Source organism: Lissotriton vulgaris, chromosome 3_1, assembly GCF_964263255.1.
Source record: "Lissotriton vulgaris chromosome 3_1, aLisVul1.2, whole genome shotgun sequence".
NCBI lineage: Eukaryota > Metazoa > Chordata > Amphibia > Caudata > Salamandridae > Lissotriton > Lissotriton vulgaris.
Window position 1 is genome coordinate 1,245,846,575 of NC_141689.1, and position 17,135 is coordinate 1,245,863,709.

Sequence of the window (17,135 nt, forward strand, 5' to 3'; positions counted from 1 at the left end):
ATAAATGCTTTTGCTTACTAGACGCGGAGCAAATTTGCTTTCACACAGTGGGAGCTTAATGTTAGCAGCTCTCTCTGTGTGAAAGCAATGCCGGCTTCCGCATAAGGTGGGCAGCCAGCAGGGACCAAGGTGGCCTTGAGGCTCCGCCCACAGTCCCCATCAGTGGTAAGTGGTTTACTGGGTGGTACCAGGGCACCCACAATAGAGGCTGGGCCCCAGAGCCAAAATAGTCCCAAGAGGGGGCCGCGTGTCCACCCCCCTCCCTAAATCGTCCCAAGGCCCCTTTTAAATGTTTTTATTTTTATTTAAAAAGGCCCCACCTTCTTTCACCACCACTTTGCAAATATGCCTCATGGCGCACTACTAGTTGGGGGATGAAGTCCCCTTGATTCCAGAGGGTCCTTGGGGGTCAACTACCCCTCCTGCTACCTCCAGTAGGTCCCACACAGCGGAAATGCTGAAAAGTCTTCAGAGGCCACTCCCTCTTTCTCCACCACTCTGCAAACACACCTCCTGGTGCACAACTGGTTGGGGGATGAAGTCCCCTTGACTCCAGAGGTTCCTGGGGCCAACTACCCCATCTGTTACCTTCAGTAAGTCCCACACAGCGGGATTGCTGAGAGGTTTTTGGAGGCCACATCTCCTTTCTCCACCACTCTGGAAAAGTGATTCCTGGTACACTACTGGTTGGGGGATAACATTCTCTTGGATGCTGAGGGGCTTTGGGGGCCAAGAAGCTCTCCTGTTACCTCAAGTAAGTCCCTTACAACAGGAATCCTGAGAGCTGGATGGCAGCCCCACCCCCCTTTCCCCACCACACTGCAAAGGTGACTATTAGTTAAAAAAAACATAAAAATCCAATTGAAAATAGAATTTGAAAAACCTCAGAAATTTACTGAAAAAATAAAAGGTTACAGGGACATTCTGTTTGTTTCAGATTTCACGCCTACAAAACCAGTGAAACTCAGCAGTTATAGTTACCTGAGCTAACTATAACTTATGCCTACCCCTGCAATGCACTGCGTATGACCTCAAATATTATATCACTCATGACATGGTCAGTAGCATCACTGATTATACCATAAATAACATCATCAAGTGAGTGTAAGTGTTTTTAAGAGTTTATGGGTGTTAAGCATATATACTAACCTACTACAAAAGTTAAATTGGTATACTAGGTGCACTACTACTGAGTGATACTCCTTCTAACATATATTAAGTGAGGAGCTGTGTGACTGCATATATCCTTAAGTGTATGGGTGTGTAAGTGGCTATATGGGTGTATACGTAGGTGTGTGAGTAGCAGTGTGGCCAATTGAGTTGCTGTGTGATTGACTGTATTGGTGTGTCAGTGGCTGTATGGGTGAATGAGGGGCGGTGTTAGTGGCTCAATGGCTGGGTAAGTGTGTGTGTAGTGACTTTATGGGTGAGTGGTTGTCTTAATAGCTGTATGAGGGAGTGACTCAGTTTGTATGTGGCTGTATGGGTGAGAGAGTGGCTGTTTAGTTAAGTGAGTTGGTGCGTGAGGGCCTGTATTGGAAAGTAAGCGCTGTGTGAATGGCTGAACAGGAGTGAGCAGATGTGTGAGTGCTTGTATGGATGTGTGAATGGGTATGTAAGTGGTTGTGTGAGTAAGTGTGTGAGTGCTTGTATGGGTGAGTGAGTGACTGTGTTGATAGGCTGTATAGGTGATTGAGTGACTGTACAGATGAGTGAATGGAAGCATTGCGAGCAACCCTGGAATGTATGAAGGGATGGCTGTGAGCCTGGAAGGTGGTGATATAGCGGCGGATGGAGCAGTATCCTGAGGCCCGGCCTACAGTGGTTCTCGGAAATTTTAATCCAGGCTCTGCATGGCTGAGCCCATGAATAGACAGGGTGTGTGTGGTCCTCTTTACCTCCCCCAACTCGTTATTTTCTTCCTGTTTAGACTTTTTGTGGCGATACCCCCACCTGGGAGTCATTGTTTATTTGTTGCATTTTTATTTGTGTTATTTATGTATATAATGCTGATTTCACCGCACACATGGTTGCCTGAAAACTGTTTCGGGTAGAGGGAGGAGGTGGGTACTTAGTTATTTTGGCTGCTGAATTTCAACTCTTAGATATATTTGTGTCACTGAGCATATTAACTTATTCCAACCAGGGAGTCATGGTTTCATTTACCTGCTGTATTTCTGTGTGTAATGTCCTTAAAAATGTGAATAAACACATTTAAAAATAAAAATGTCTTTTCAGATGTTGTAGTGATGTTATCAATGATGAGAACATGTCATGAGTGATGTAATATGTGAGATAATTAGCAGTGCATGGCAAGAATGTGAGTGCTATTTACTGCAGAGCACAAGTTATAGTTACTTGATGTTAGTTGTTTCTTTTCTTTCTTTTGCTCTCAATACTGTATACAGAAGCACTACAATTTCAATTAAAATTAATTAAACAAAATTAAAGTTCTAGTTAATTGAGAACGCCTGTGCTTCGCCCACCATTGTACATCCGATACTTCACAAATTCACTGTAAAGTCCCCCCCCCCCCGAAGATTTCCTTGCTCCCCTATATATTTTGTAATACTTTTTTGTAGGACAGGGGAATGAGTCCATGAGTTCTAAAATGGCTGTCATCCCATTTTTGTTGATGTGGTGGCATCCAATCAGATCTTATTTCCAGATCTGTCAGCTCCGCAGATCCTCTGTTGTGTGAAATGTCTATATTTTTTTAACCTTCATTTATTGAAAACTACTAAACGGAATTACACCAAATCAATAAGCAATGGGCTTCCCAAAACACACTCAAAGATTTAGTATTATGAAAAATGTGTCTTCTGTCGGCGAGAAGTAAAAGCACATCACTGGGTAATACAGATATGATCTGTTTTACTGTTTCATTTGGCAGGAGTTTGAGTAATGTAACCATTTTCAAAGAGAAAGTAGGCTTTCAAGTATGGTTGCGATTGTCAGGTGCCTGTATCAGTAAGTACATAATAACATCTCTTGTGAAAGAAGAAGCATAAGTACATTCCCATTTCACTTCAGGCTCTGGTATCAGGCAATTAGAACATCATCATTTTATATTATTCTATGGATAGTGGTCTCAGCGTTTCTCGTGTGCTGAGATGTTATAATCTTCACAAAGATCCAAGGAGCAGGCAAGCTATTTTGTTGTACCATTCTGTCTCTTTCCCATGGTTCAAGTCACCAACGTGGGTTATGTTTACAGCTTGCACAAGATAAGTTTAATGTCCGACTCAAGCCATGCTAGGATAATATTCTGCATACTGTCCAATATGTTTTCTTTTATGTTGATTAAGATTACATTTGCTACTGAAGCATTTCTGACAGTATGTACATGTGTATGGGTTTTTACCTGCATGTGTTCGCTGATGTATAGTAAGGTCTCCCTTTTGAGTAAAACTTTTGTCACATTCTGTACAGGCATATCGCACACCTGCATGTGCTTTCTGGTGTCTCAATAAACTTCCTTTGATGCTGAAAGTTTTGCCACATTGGGTACAAATATATGGTCCAGCCGTTGAATTTTTATCTTCTGAATGTGCTCGTTGATGCTCATGTTGACATTGCTTTAAGGCAAAGCTATTCTTATAGTCAGTGTGCACTTGTGGACCGTCAGTGGTTTGTGTTCTCTGAGTGATACTTATGTTTCCTGTTCCACTGAATGTTTCTTCGCAGTCCTCAAATGTATGCAGTCTCCAGTTTTGCACTATGTTTGGTTGAAGCTTAAGATGGTCTACTTGGTTTACATTATAATTGTTGAGGTTAGATGTACCCTGCATTTCTATGTCAGTGGTTCCTGGATATAGATTATAATGTTTTAAATTATTGAAGTCTTCTTTGCACTGAGCATTTTCTATTCCTCGTACTTTGGTATTACTTTCAGACGACAAAAGGATTCTTGAATCTGTTTCTAAGTCGGTGTTGAGGGGCAAATTTTCCTTTATTTTTCTTAATGAAGCCTTACATGGAGTTACTACTTCCGCATCTTTCACAGAATCGGCTTCTTTCATTCTTCTGGTAACGATGTTTGGACCTGTTGCATCAACACAAGAATTCAAGAGGCACAACATAATTATTATTAATGCAGAACATTCTCAAACCCCAGTATTTAGTAGAGAAGCATCATAACAATCAATACTTCTAGTCTCATTGTAGAATCATAATTTTTCCCTCTGTACCTCTTCCCTCTGCCCCTTGCCCCGCCCATTTTGCTAATAGTGCCCCCGCCCCCAACTGACTGATACTGGGAGCATCAGTAAGTAAAGTTACCTTGAACTACAGCTGGGATTCTGAGGGTCCCCTTACAAATGAGGAATTATCAAGGGGTTCAGTGATTCTGGTCCTGAATGCACGGTAGGTCTTAATTTTTCCTTGGCATTTCACTAGGATGAATCTGATTACATGGACCTTGAATTGATGGCCATCGTAGGGAATCCTCGCAATCAGAATTTCCAGAGAAACCCCACATGTTTTATTCACTTGTCTGATATTTTCAATATTCATAAAACTGCTATGCTACTAGTAACAATTAAACAGACTAGAAACAAGAGGCCACAAGCATCATTAAAAATATCGGTTGCAAAGTAGCAGATTCACAGAATCTGCCCCTTTGCAACCAGTATTTTTGCATTCGGGATGCATCATCCCAAATGCAAAAATCACAATTAAGTAATTGCTAAATTTGTGATTACTCAAATTGCGATTGCATATAGGGAATTGCAAATTGCGATTCCCTAAATGCAATGCATTAACCCAAAGATTTGTGATATTGCAATTAAGAAACTCAAATTTCCATCAATTCAAAGTTGAAGGTAATTTGCGAGAACTTTGAAAAATGCACAAAAGTGCATTTTTTAAAGTTCCGTGTTACACACATGGGGCATGTATTTGCAATGTGCTTTTGGCACCCTAGCACCCTTGAAATTGCACGCGCACTTTGCAAGTACCTATTTGGTACTCACAAATTGCGAATGCAATTCCCATTCATTCCTATGAGCCTCTAGGCCCAGAGGAATTAATGGGAAGTAATTCTTTAATTGTGATTTGCAATATTAAGGAATATGTAGGAATCTCAATTCTTTTTGCGAATCCTACATGCATAAGCAATTGCAATTCCAAATTGCAATTTCTTAAAAATCGCAATTTAGGAATCACAATTACAAAGTTTGATGCATGTGGCCCAAAGCTCTTCCTCATTAGCTATTGAAACAAGGTTTTGAATAACAATCTAATGACCGTGTGGTTGACAGTTGTACATGATTTGTACAACAGTTTAGTTTAATTTGAGAAATTCAAACATTCCACAACTAATAGCACATTATGTATTGCATCGTTTCCATTACTAGACACAATCTATATACCCTACAAAAATAAAAGCAATTCACACAAATAATTTATAATATTTCAAAACGCAAATCAATTGATAGTAAAACTAGGTTATAACTCAGCATGCAACAATGCACAATGTATATAATAATTCTCATCAGCCATCGCACAGTCCCCAAAAACAAAGCATCTCTGAGACTTAAAAACCTAGATGGTTATATCTCTTGTACAGAGAACCATCCTCCAGTAATATGTGCTGGTGACTTTAACATCACGTATGAACCCCTTGAATATATCTTAACTCTAACACAGTGGGAGGATGCGATTATAGGAGCTCCTGATTTGAAGGCTAAAACTAATAAATCTTGGTCTAGAGCTGCTTTGCTATTAGTACAATTAGTAACACTAACCTTGTCTCATGGCTTACTGGCATGCAATTGGAGATCTATTTCAGATAGGGCTAGAGCTTTCACATTTGAAAGCGGTAACTATAGGAGCAGAATCGATTACTATATAATGGACATTAGGATTTGGGGGAAGCGTCTTGATTTTAAGATTATTTCCAAGTGGGGCAGTGATTATAATGCCCTTGATTTAGCTCCTATCACTGGTAAGTTCCAAGTTCAGGCTATCTTGCATCCTTGTATTAATTTAGGGGCACATGCAACAAGGTAGGCTTTTGCGATTCCTTAATTCAGATTATTAAGGAATCGCAAATATGGAATTGCAAAAGCCTATGGTGTGTGTATAACAAGGTACTATGAAAAATGCACTTTGGTGCATTTTTCAAAGTTTTTGCAAATTACCATCAAGTTCAATTTGATGGTGATTTGTGACCCCTAATAGCGAAATCGCTATTTACGATTGCATCATGCATTGCGTTTAGGGAATCACAATTTGCGATTCTCTAAATGCATTCACAATTTAAGTAATCGCTATTTTAGCGATTACTTAAATTGTAATTTTTGCATTTGGTATGATGCATCTCAAATGCAAAAAGACCAGCCGTAATGGGGCAGATTCTGCGAATCTGCCTGTTTGCGACCTGTTTTTTGGTTGTTGCATGAGGCCCTTAGAGCCTACTGGCTCCAACAATAGAAGGGGAATAAAATGGCTAAGTATCAATGGGAATCCTGCTCTATTAGCCAACAATTTATGATTTTTGTTATATCACTCTGGATTTTGTTCAAGGTGTATCTAATCAGAATATATCAATAATTAACTCACATATCAAACTGTTTACTTCTTTAAAAGACCTGTTTTCTAAGATCAATATGCAAATTCCTAACTGCCATCGCAAAGTCATGCCTTGGTTCTGCAAAGAATGTCGTCAGGCCAAATCTCAACTTATTCTATACATTAAATCAACTAATCAAGCTGCCTTAAGAGATCTTCTTTTAAGCATATTCTGTCCATCAGAAAACGAGACTGGGGCGATGCCAATTGGCAGGACCTGCTAGTGGCTGTCCTTAATAAAAGCTTTCTGGCAACTAGTAGCCCTTGGCAGCTGAGCTGCTAGTACATCTAAAAATCACTTCTTCCAACGCAATGTTTGGTTCAAGCACTTCTCTAATCCACTGATCTATATTCTGATGGGAATTCATACACCAAATGTCATTAAGATACTGTTATCAAGTGAATCCTTCGAGGCGGATCGTATTGCCTTTTCATTATTAAACACAAGGAAGTTCACTGAGTCGGTACACCTAAGGAAAGCCCCAGGTCCGATAATATTCCTGAGAACTTATAAATCTGATACTGAAATGTGTGCCCCCTATTAATCAGCTTTCTAATGGGATACTCAGTGAAGCGGATACACCTTCTTCCTGGGATAAGGTGTACATTATAATAAACTATAAAAAGGGTTTATGAGGTGACCCTGGTAATTATAGACCTATAAGTCTTCTAGACAACATACAAAAATGTTTTTGTAAGCAGCTTCTGGATAAGTTGCAGGGGTGGACGGATGGTGCTCAAATTCTTCCCTGTCTCCAGGCAGGATTTCGCACTAAGGTTAGTACCACTAACCAAATCTTTTGCTTTTCACTTATTACTAGGAAGTACATCACCCTTTCTAAAGAACTCCTTAAATCAAAGGGTGTTCCTTCCCACAATCTAGACACCATTACAGGCTCCACCTGTCGAATTATGCCAAAGTGACAAAGGGTAGGCAGGGAGAGCTTACCACTCCAATACCAATATGCAGTGGAGTTCACCAGGGCTGCTTTCTGGCTCCCACTCTATGTTCTCTGTACATTAATGGTGTTGTTGAGTACCTTAAATGTTGCGCCAATGATTCACCAAAAATGAGCATCAAATAGGTCCCTGCACTACTTTTTGCAGGTGACACCCAGATATTATCTAGAACTCCTTCAGGCTTGCAAAACCTCCAAAATAAATCTCAAGACTTTTGCAATTAGGAACTAGAGCAGCCCCAGGTACTCCTGGAAATTCTGGACCCCGATTCATTTAAGGACATTATCTCCTGACTAAATGTTGCCTTGAAATCTAAGAAAAACTAACGTTGCCCCAAAGCGAGAGGCCTGGGACAGGGGATTAGAAGCACCATTATTGGATAACGAATGGTGCAGAGTTTGTGCGCAAGATGTGAGGCAGCTAGCACTGACGGCTTCAAATTGGTTAATTTTTATTTCCTTTATCAAGCATATCTGACTCCATCTTGTCTACATAGGGTATACCCGGCAAGGTCAGCTGAGTGTACCAGATGTGGGACAACGCCTGCTGATTTTTGCCATGTAGCGTGGAATTTCAGGCTGCTTACTGCGTACTGGCATGAAGTGCACAGGGAAATACATAGGGTGACGATGGTAGACGTGGGGATTTCAATACGTCACTGTTTGCTGGGGTTGCTGCGCCTCCCCAAGAAGGGGAAAAAAATGTGATATCAGTTTGCCCAACTGGACATACTACTGGCACAACACCATTTAGAGGTGCCTGGACAATGCCCACCCAAATCTCCCCTCACAGGCTCGCTATGTGGATGGTGGATATGTTGGAATGAGGGGTGGCAGAGGAATGTAGGCTTTGGAGAGCGTGCACAGATGAGCATGCGGAAAGGATTCTTGAAGTATGGGCCAGTATGTAGACGCACTCTGGGAATGTAGAAGGGAGCAGGCAGATGGAGAGAGCCAAAATGGCAGTGAGGGGGATGGAAACACTGCTTCATATGGGAAACACGAGCTGGGGGCTACAGTAGATGCACATGTATTACCAAAAAATTGAACGATTACCGGACCTGGTCGGGTCTGATGATTTAGCCTCTGAGAAGACGTTAAGTCGGGCCTACGCTTAGAGTTGAGACCCACTCCGTTGAACACACATGAAATGCTGCATGTAAGTAACATGTATGACTGAGAGATATATCCCCTCCTGAATGTTTGTATTAACCTGTCTTGAGCTGCACTGTTATTTGTATTTCCTTTAACAGAAAACTGAATAAACAAATACTAAAAAAAAAGACTTTTGTAATGACAGAAGGCTAGAAGTAAATATCTGGCAGACCAAATATATGGTGCATAATCCTCATAAATTTGGACAGGGTAAATTCTGTTTGTGTAATGATCATCTCAAATCAGTACAGATGTTTGACAATTTGGGTCAAAGGGTGTTTAATTCATTATGTTGTATTTCCTGCTTACATAAGCGCAGCATCCTAGTATGTAGGAAGTTGCGCTCTGTATAGTTTACTAAAAAGAAATACACTGCACAGAGTCCAGGGAATCACCAAATGATACACAGAGGTAAAAGCAGATAATTCCAATGCTCCTTTTTGAGATAGTGTGGGCAAGCAGTTAGGCTTATTAGGGAGTAGTGCTAAGCATTTGTTGTACTCACTGAGGCAATACATGAGATGCACACTCAAGAATAAATCCAAGATAAATTTGTAGAAATAAAGTATACTTTTATGTATTTTTTAAGACCAAGAGCACAGTTCTAAGGTAAGTACTTTTGGAGTTACAATTTTTCAATGTTCGGAAAATATATCACTTTTGTGCGCAGTTACCCCACCATAGGAAACACTGGGGAAAAGAGGAAAAATGCCTATAAATTCAGGCAATGCTTTCACGAAGTTCACCTTCTCCTTTTAGGTCAATGTCAGGACCAGGGCCAAAGTTCCAGCAGGAGAAGGTCGGGAGCGTCCCGGTAAGGGTGGAACCTGAGTGCCTTTGAAACTGGCGTGCACTTGAAAATGCACTGTACAGGTGGACTTACAGATGAGTGTGGTGGGTCTCCTTAGAGAGAGGAGGTCGCAAGGTCCTGGGGACTACGGGTGTAGAGGTGGTTAGTCAGTGCTGAGGCCAATGGGGCCAGGTGCAGAGCAAACAGGTCAGCCGGGCGTTGTGCGTCTTCAGGGTCCTCGCGGTCAGGAGGAGGCAACTTGGAGAGGCAATTTCAGGACAGTTGGACCTCTCAGGAAAGGGGTCTCGAGCGTCTCGAAGTGACTCGATGGGTGCTTACTTCCGGAGTCCAGAGTAGGCTCTTCTTTGTTTTTACTTCTGGGTGTCCGGTACCCTGGGTATTGGTAGCCCATGGCTCCGGTAGGTCCTGGTGCCTCCAAACTTGGCGGAGAGGCAGATCTGACCATCTGGAGCTGTTGTACCTCTTATTGCTTTGGTCTGGCGTCATGGTCGTCGGGCAGCAGCAAGTCGACTCGACAAACCGGACTTCACAGGATCAGTGCCAGCAGTGTGCAGGAGAGTGATACCTTCAATCCAAGAGAGTTTCTCTGTGGTTCTTGGAGCCTTGCAGCTTCAGGACGACACAGCAGGCAGCAATGGTCGAGTCCTTGGAGCAGCTGGCATGGTTTCGCCTTTTTCTTCAGCAGCAGGGCTTCAGGTCTCGTGTAGTGGGTCTTCTTTGTTTTGGTCTTCATTGGTCCAATGACTCTGAGGTTCAGGTCTCGGGTAGCCACCTAAATACTGGATTTAGGAGTCTTATAAGGGAAGACAGGAAATAGCCAATAGGTTATCTACCTTTAGGGTGCTTACACTCTTTAGTGACCACTTCCTGTGGTAGGAGGCACTACCCTAGCCCTGATTGGAGGTTTTCTCACCATCTAAAGATTGTGGAATTTCAGGAGAGGGGTTTACCTCACCTGCCCCACCCTAGGGGTGGTGCAGTCTGAGGGGGACCCTCCTCCTCATCTAACTAATTTTCCTGCCTTTCCTCGTGCAAAAAGTCGAGCAGGAAAGGTGGCTTGTTCTTCCCCACTATCTTGGGGTTCCTTGGTTGGATTTCAAAAGCAGCATTGCCTTTAAAGCTTCCTGCCCGGGAAGGCCATCCTGTCCTGGAAGAGGTGTGTAACACCCCGGGTCAGAGAGGTATTGTTTCTGTCCTCTGAGAGCGCTGGCTCTCACCCTATGAGGTTAGAAACATGTTTGGTGGTGGCAGGCTGGTGAAAACAGGTCAGAGACCCCACAAGTGCTTGGTTAGGTTTCAGGGGACCCTCTAAAAGGGTCTCCTGTGTGAATTTATTAATAAATCCAACACTGGCTGCAGTGAGAATATATTAAGACAAAATGTTTGGTACCAAACATCTTAAAAATCAGTGAAGCCATCATGGAGCTAGCAAACTCGTGTTGACGAGTATCCAGCCCATGTGCTCTTTATGGCTTCCCTGTTCACTTACAACATCCCAGAATGGACTGGATTTTGTAGGGGCATATTGCACAAGCTGATATGCCCAGACATAGTATATAGTGAACTCTGCCTTAGGCCTGAAGACCTGCAGTAGGGGTGACTTACGTATATCTTATGCAGTGCATGAAAGGCATGGCATGCAAGGCTGTCTGTCATGTCAACTCTTTGAAAGTTCCAGCACCAAGACATGCAGCATGCAATGGCAGAGTGCATAGCCTTGGTGAGGGGGCCCTGTAGTGGCACAACCAGTGCTAAAGCCCCAGAGGACCCTCTTCAGTACCCATGCCCTAGGTACCAGGGATACCACTTATTAGGGACTTACAGGGGTAGCTGAAGTTGTGCCAACCGTAGTAGTGTTTTGGGGAAAATATCTGGTACTGGGGACCTGGTCCAGTGCCCTTACAGTACATCTGCAATGGCATGATCAGTCCCAGGTCTGTTACCCACTGTAAAGTGCATTCCCTGTATGGATAAGGAAGTTTTTTCCGTTTATCTGCATGAGCCATCTGAGAGGCCTGTTTGTCAGTTTGGACAAGGAAGTGAGAACCAAACACGTACAAACCAGCTACTTCAGGGACCAAACCACAGAAAAGGCTTCCTTCTCTATGGAACTCCAACGCTGCTCTCTGGAGAGAACAGGTTGGTCATGGCCATCATCATTGGTCTGGGATAGGACCGCTTCTATCCCATGTTCAGAGGCATTTGTTTGCACCATGAACTGCTTGGAGTAATCTAGAACTTTTAGAATGGGTGCTGATCACATTGCCTCATTCAAGGTGTCAAAAGACTTTTGACAGCTCACTGTTCAGTTGACTTTTTTGGGCATTTTCTAAGAGGTCAATTCTGTGAGGGGGGGGCCACAAATGGCCCATATCCGTGCATAACGGCCTGTAGTAGCAAGACAAGCCATGGAATGCCCTGACTTGGGTCTTGGTGGTTGGAGCTTCCAAATCTAGAATGGTCTGGATTTTGGGCTGTAGTGGCTGAAATTGGCCTCCACCCACAAGGTAGCCCAAGTATACAACCTTGCCCTGCCCTATCTGGCACTTGCTTGCCTTAACAGCGAGGCCTGTTCTCTGCATAGCTCCCAGGACCTTTAGGAGGTGGATTAGGCGATCGTACTAGGTAAAGCTAAAGACCCCAATATCATCAAGATAGACTGCATTAAAGGCTTCCAATCCAGTAAAGACTTTATTCACCAACCTCTGAATTGGCAGGGGCATTCTTCTAGTGGAAAATGCAGATTTTTCTTTTGCTCCGTGGTTCAGACCTATGTGCCAGTACCCTGATATGAGATCAAAGGTATCCAGATATGTCACTGTCCCTAATCTGTGAATTAGCTAATCAACTCTTGAAATTAGCATTGAGGCCCCTGTAATCCACACAACACCTCATGTTTTTCTTTCCACCCTGGGAATGAGGTTTGGGGACTAACACAACTGGGCTGGCACAGGGGCCCTCTGAAGGTTCAAGAACACCCAAGTCCAGCATCTTGCTTACCTTAGCTTTGATGCTTTACTTGACATGATCAGACGGCCTGTATATTTTGTTTTTGACAGTTAGGCTGTTACCAGTGTCCACATCATGTGTACACCAGTAAGTCTGTCCAGGGGTCAAGGAAAATAGCTCAGCAAACTGGTTTAGGACTTGTCTGCAATCAGTCTGCTGTTGGGCAGTGAGGGTTTCTGAAAAGACCACTCCATCAACTAACCTATCTGTAGGGTTGTGAAAGAGGAGATCAGGGAGTGGCTTACTCTCTACCTCCTATTCCTCGTCTATAACCATACGCATGGTCACATCAGCCCTGTCACCTTAGGGCTTAAGGTGATTTACATGTATCACCCTCTTGTGGGTTCTACATTGGCTAAGGTCCACTAAATAAGTGACCGCCCCTTTTCTCTTGAGGATAGGGTAGTGCCCAGTCCATTTGTCCGTGAAGGTGTGGGTTTTGGAGCCTGTCCACAGGTTCCAAAACCCACATCTCCTTCCTTGGTTGGAACTCCACCATGGCAGCCTTTTGATCGTACCAGAGGTTCTGGAGCTCTTGGCTGGCCTCAAGTTTATTGTTTTATTTTTTCATGTATTCAGCCATCTTTGAACAAAGGCCAAGTACATAATCCTCAATGCCTTGCTTTGGTTTCTGGAGGAGTCTCTCCCACCCTTACTTGACAAGACCAAGGGGTCTAAATGTAATGTTTATTTACATAATTAAATCCATTAAAAAATCCTAGCACAAAACAAATAATACACAGACATAAAAAGATCAAACTTAAAATCTGCACAGATACACATCTCATTAAACATTTCAGTCAAATGCGATGTGAGATAAAAAAAAGAGCGACATATGCAATCTTAACTGGATTGGGATTAAAATCTGTGCATATGAGCTGCTGATCCAAGCTGTACATGTGCAGCTCTGTACCGATAAGAAACATCTTGTTGTGCATTCAGTTCATATTATACAATATGAAAGCAAGTGACCTCATATCGTACTATATTTAAAATACTGTGAACTAGTAAAGTGTTTCACTCGCTTCTACGATCATAACAGGACCAGACTGTACATGTGCAAATCAGTTAAGTTACAAATAAATAACACTGCATTTCAATTAATGCAAATGCAAAACGACCTTAAAATATTAAAGTGCTAGACGTGTTTAAGAATACAGCATTTTTTATTCCAATAGCTAACTCTTGGTTTCGAATTTCAACTGTGTTAGGATAAGTAAAAGAAAGGTTTATCCGGGTTGACAGGGCCTGAGGATAGGGTTCAAGTTGGGCCGAGCAAGACTGACTGCATTTGCCTAATAGCCAGCCTTATTGTTCAGGTTCAGGTATTGAGGGTTGAGCAGGCGACAAATGTCAAGGACAGTGGACAACAGTTGTACTACTTTCGGGTAACCACAATTTTCAACCACATTCACCCCTGACAGGTGGCACTCGTTGTTTGGCAGAACTCTGGGTTTCCGAAAATAAATTGCCAAAAAGTGCTAGTTCCTTTGGAACCACTGTGGTATAGATGAGCGACTGAGCCTCCTTGCATGGTCTCGTCTCGTGCTGCACAACGATTGGCCCTAGATACCTCCGCCTCTGTTGTATTAGGCTTGCACAGCAGCATACAATGTGGGCAACTGATTTGGAGCGGTATTGACACAGCCTTCATTGCTCATGTCCCTGTGCCAAATTCTTTCAGTGTGGCCTGTATTCCCATATAGGCGTTGTTAAAAGCCTATCTGCTAGAATATTTTTAAAAGTTTATTTTCCAATAGTTGCTCTCAGGTATGGTTGACAGAGGATGGCTCATTGTATTGGTGCAAGCTCCTACACTCCTCTCAAGTTTCTTACTTGATTTATGTCATTTTCCCTTGACATCTTCCTGGCATGAGTCTTTAGCTTTTTTCTCAATTGTGCTGTAGCAATTGAGAGATCTGTGAAATATGCTGGATTCATATTTTGCATTATTCAAGATACTTCACCCAAGTGCTTTTCTTATTTAAAAAAAATGTTTTAAGGGCGTCCCACAGGGACTCTGGATCAGCCCTAGTCACCTGGAGGTAGAATTTGATTATGTCTTTTTTACATTTGATATCCATGCTCACCAGATTGAACTATAACCGGATTAGAGTACGCAGAGTGTTTTTTGGCATGCTGAATATTTTCCTTTATGAGTCTATGTGGCAGCGCTCCAATGTCTATGTGAGCCTTCCTGGGAAAGCAAGGTGGTCATTATGTATTGCTGGTACTAATTTGGTCTCAATGACTCTTGGAGTGCCTCGTACGAGTGGCTGTTTGATTTATAGTATAATTTAGATAGGGCTTACATAGTTTTTGCTGCTTTCCCTGCTAGTGCCTTCACCTGCAATATGTGTGTTGCTGTATCCATCAACTAGACTCCAAGGTAATTGCATTTGCTAGCTGTGTCTATTTTTAGTAGGCCTAGTTGCCATTTGAGTTGGCGTTTTTTACTGCTTTTGCCCTGGAGAGCATTACGTATATTGTATATGTGTAATATGTCCAGGGCCCTCCTCATCTCAATGCGAGTCTGATCCTGCCAGACCATGCGTATTGTATTATTGGAAATTTCTTCTGGCCCAGTTTAGGAGGGAACATTTTCCATCTCAGTAGTTCTTCCCCAAGATCTGCTGTGTACAGACTGAAGAGTTTTGGGGCGAGTATGCAGCCTGCTTAAGTCCTCTGTTGGTGAGGTTCCGCACCGTAGCGCTTGATTGTCTTATCATGGTCCTCACCCAGGAGTCCGTGTATATCGCTGTATTACCCCAGTTTGCCCCATTCTGCCAGTTTTTCCCATAGGATATTACAGTCAATGCTGTCAAACGCTGCACTGTAGTCTATGAAACAAGCATATACACAAGGAGTATTTTTTTTCACAGGCTCTGGAGCTCAGGTAAGTGAGGGCAATAACATTGTGCATAGTAGAGACGTTGGTCCAAAACCCTGTCTGGTAGGTTGGAATTATTCTGTTATCGTTGATCGATTGTTCCAGTTAGTGTAGATGCACTTTAGCATATGCCTTGCCATCAACATCCAGTAAAGCGATTAGCCTGTAATTTTCCAGTCTGTGGGATCTGCGGGATCCCCCTTTTTAGGTCTCGGTTAGCGTAGGCTGCGCACATGCGCAGTCTCGCTGGCAAGATTTAATGACTCTGAATAGCGAGGTTAAACCACGCCCCTCTTCTCCATTGGCTGGCCTCCTAAACGGTGGTCAGCCATTGGAGAAGAAGTCTCAGTTACGTCATTCTTTCCCTCTAAGCCCCGTCCTTTTCGATTGGGGGGCGTGTTTTTTAGTTTTGTTCTACCCTCTTCTCCATTGCCTAGAATGTAAAAACAACAGTCAAAAACAAGCCCATTGTTTACATTCTAGTCAATGGAGAAGAGGGGAGAAAGAAAAACACGACCCCCAATCGCAAAAGGATGGGCTTACAGACATGGCGAGCGCTTGTTTCTCTTTCTTGGTTGTGGGTGCATTTCGTGGTCTATTGATGTTGGGTGCAGGCTGCGCGGTGAGTATCCCCGCTTAAAAGCATGGCATGTCTGATTGCACGATGCACGTGTCTAGCATTTAATCAGTTTGAGTTAATTTAGTCTGCACGGCTTCTAGCATGGCGGCAAGCAGGGTTTGTAAGTATATCCGTCTTGCAGCATGGGGAACTTGCATGTTAGTTCTGCTTGCATGTGCCGACATGGGCGGCCAGTGGGGCGGTGAGTATCTCTGTGTTGCACTTAGCAGCATGTCGCAGGCCCCTTGTTCTTTGCTGGGGGATCGGTGGTCGGCCGCCGAGGCTCCTTACCAGGCGGCATGCACCGTGGTCGGTGGTTGGGATGAGATTTATTGGGAATGTGTCTTTGTGTTGTGTAACGGACACACATGATCGGAGCGAAGGCTATGTTACATCAAGGTTGCAGGCTAGGTTTGGGACACGTCGGGCGCATGGCTAGTACCTGGGATCCGTAATACCGGTGTGGGTGTAGATTGGGGTAGCGGAGGCTCACTATTTCCGGTTTTCGATTGCGGGCTGTTGATGCTGGTCAGTGCACGGTGCAAGGGAGAACTTGCACTTGGTCGCAGCTACCTGTACCCCCCAACCCCCCCATTGCTGTATTCCTTTTGTACAGCATATTAGAGGCTGTTAAGCGGCCGAGATACCTTATTATTATGCAGTAAATTTTTTCTTTCTTTATTCGGTTTTTGTCAATTATAAAACCATAAAAGCAGCAATATGAAATTTACAGCATTAAAACAATTCATACAAAAAAGCTTTCCTTTTAAAGATTCCTTCGATGTCTAATAACGCATTTTAAAAAGTTCAATACATGATAGCAGGTGCGCTCAGAGTCTAACATCTGCAGAAGGATCATGGCCGGACGGCATTGTCTAAGGCCCCAGTCTTTTAGTAATGGGAGTAGCCAGGTTCTCCTGTGGGGATGGTAGTATTTACAAAACAGTATCGTATGCATACATATTTGAACAGAAGTCTCATCACAGGGACATGCAGACAGTTTTGGTTCCCAAGTGTTCGTTTGCGGGAAAGCGACAAGTCTGTGAAACAGGTTGAGTCTGAGTCTAGTTAAGAGCATCCTTTCATATGAGTTAATTTCCAGTGCAAGATAAGGCTGAA

At 43.1% G+C, this 17,135-nt stretch overlaps 1 protein-coding gene across 1 annotated transcript in view; it reads right to left on the minus strand.

Annotated features, from left to right (window-relative positions):
* Positions 1–2,859: 2,859 nt before the first annotated feature.
* LOC147727735 (uncharacterized) overlaps positions 2,860–17,135 on the minus strand; it is a 126,179-nt gene continuing 111,903 nt past the window's right edge. Inside the window, exon 7 of the mRNA XM_086961735.1 lies at positions 2,860–4,045. Within this exon, the coding sequence (XP_086817861.1) occupies positions 3,246–4,045 (800 nt within the window). The 3' untranslated portion in view covers positions 2,860–3,245. The remainder of the gene's footprint in view (positions 4,046–17,135) is intronic.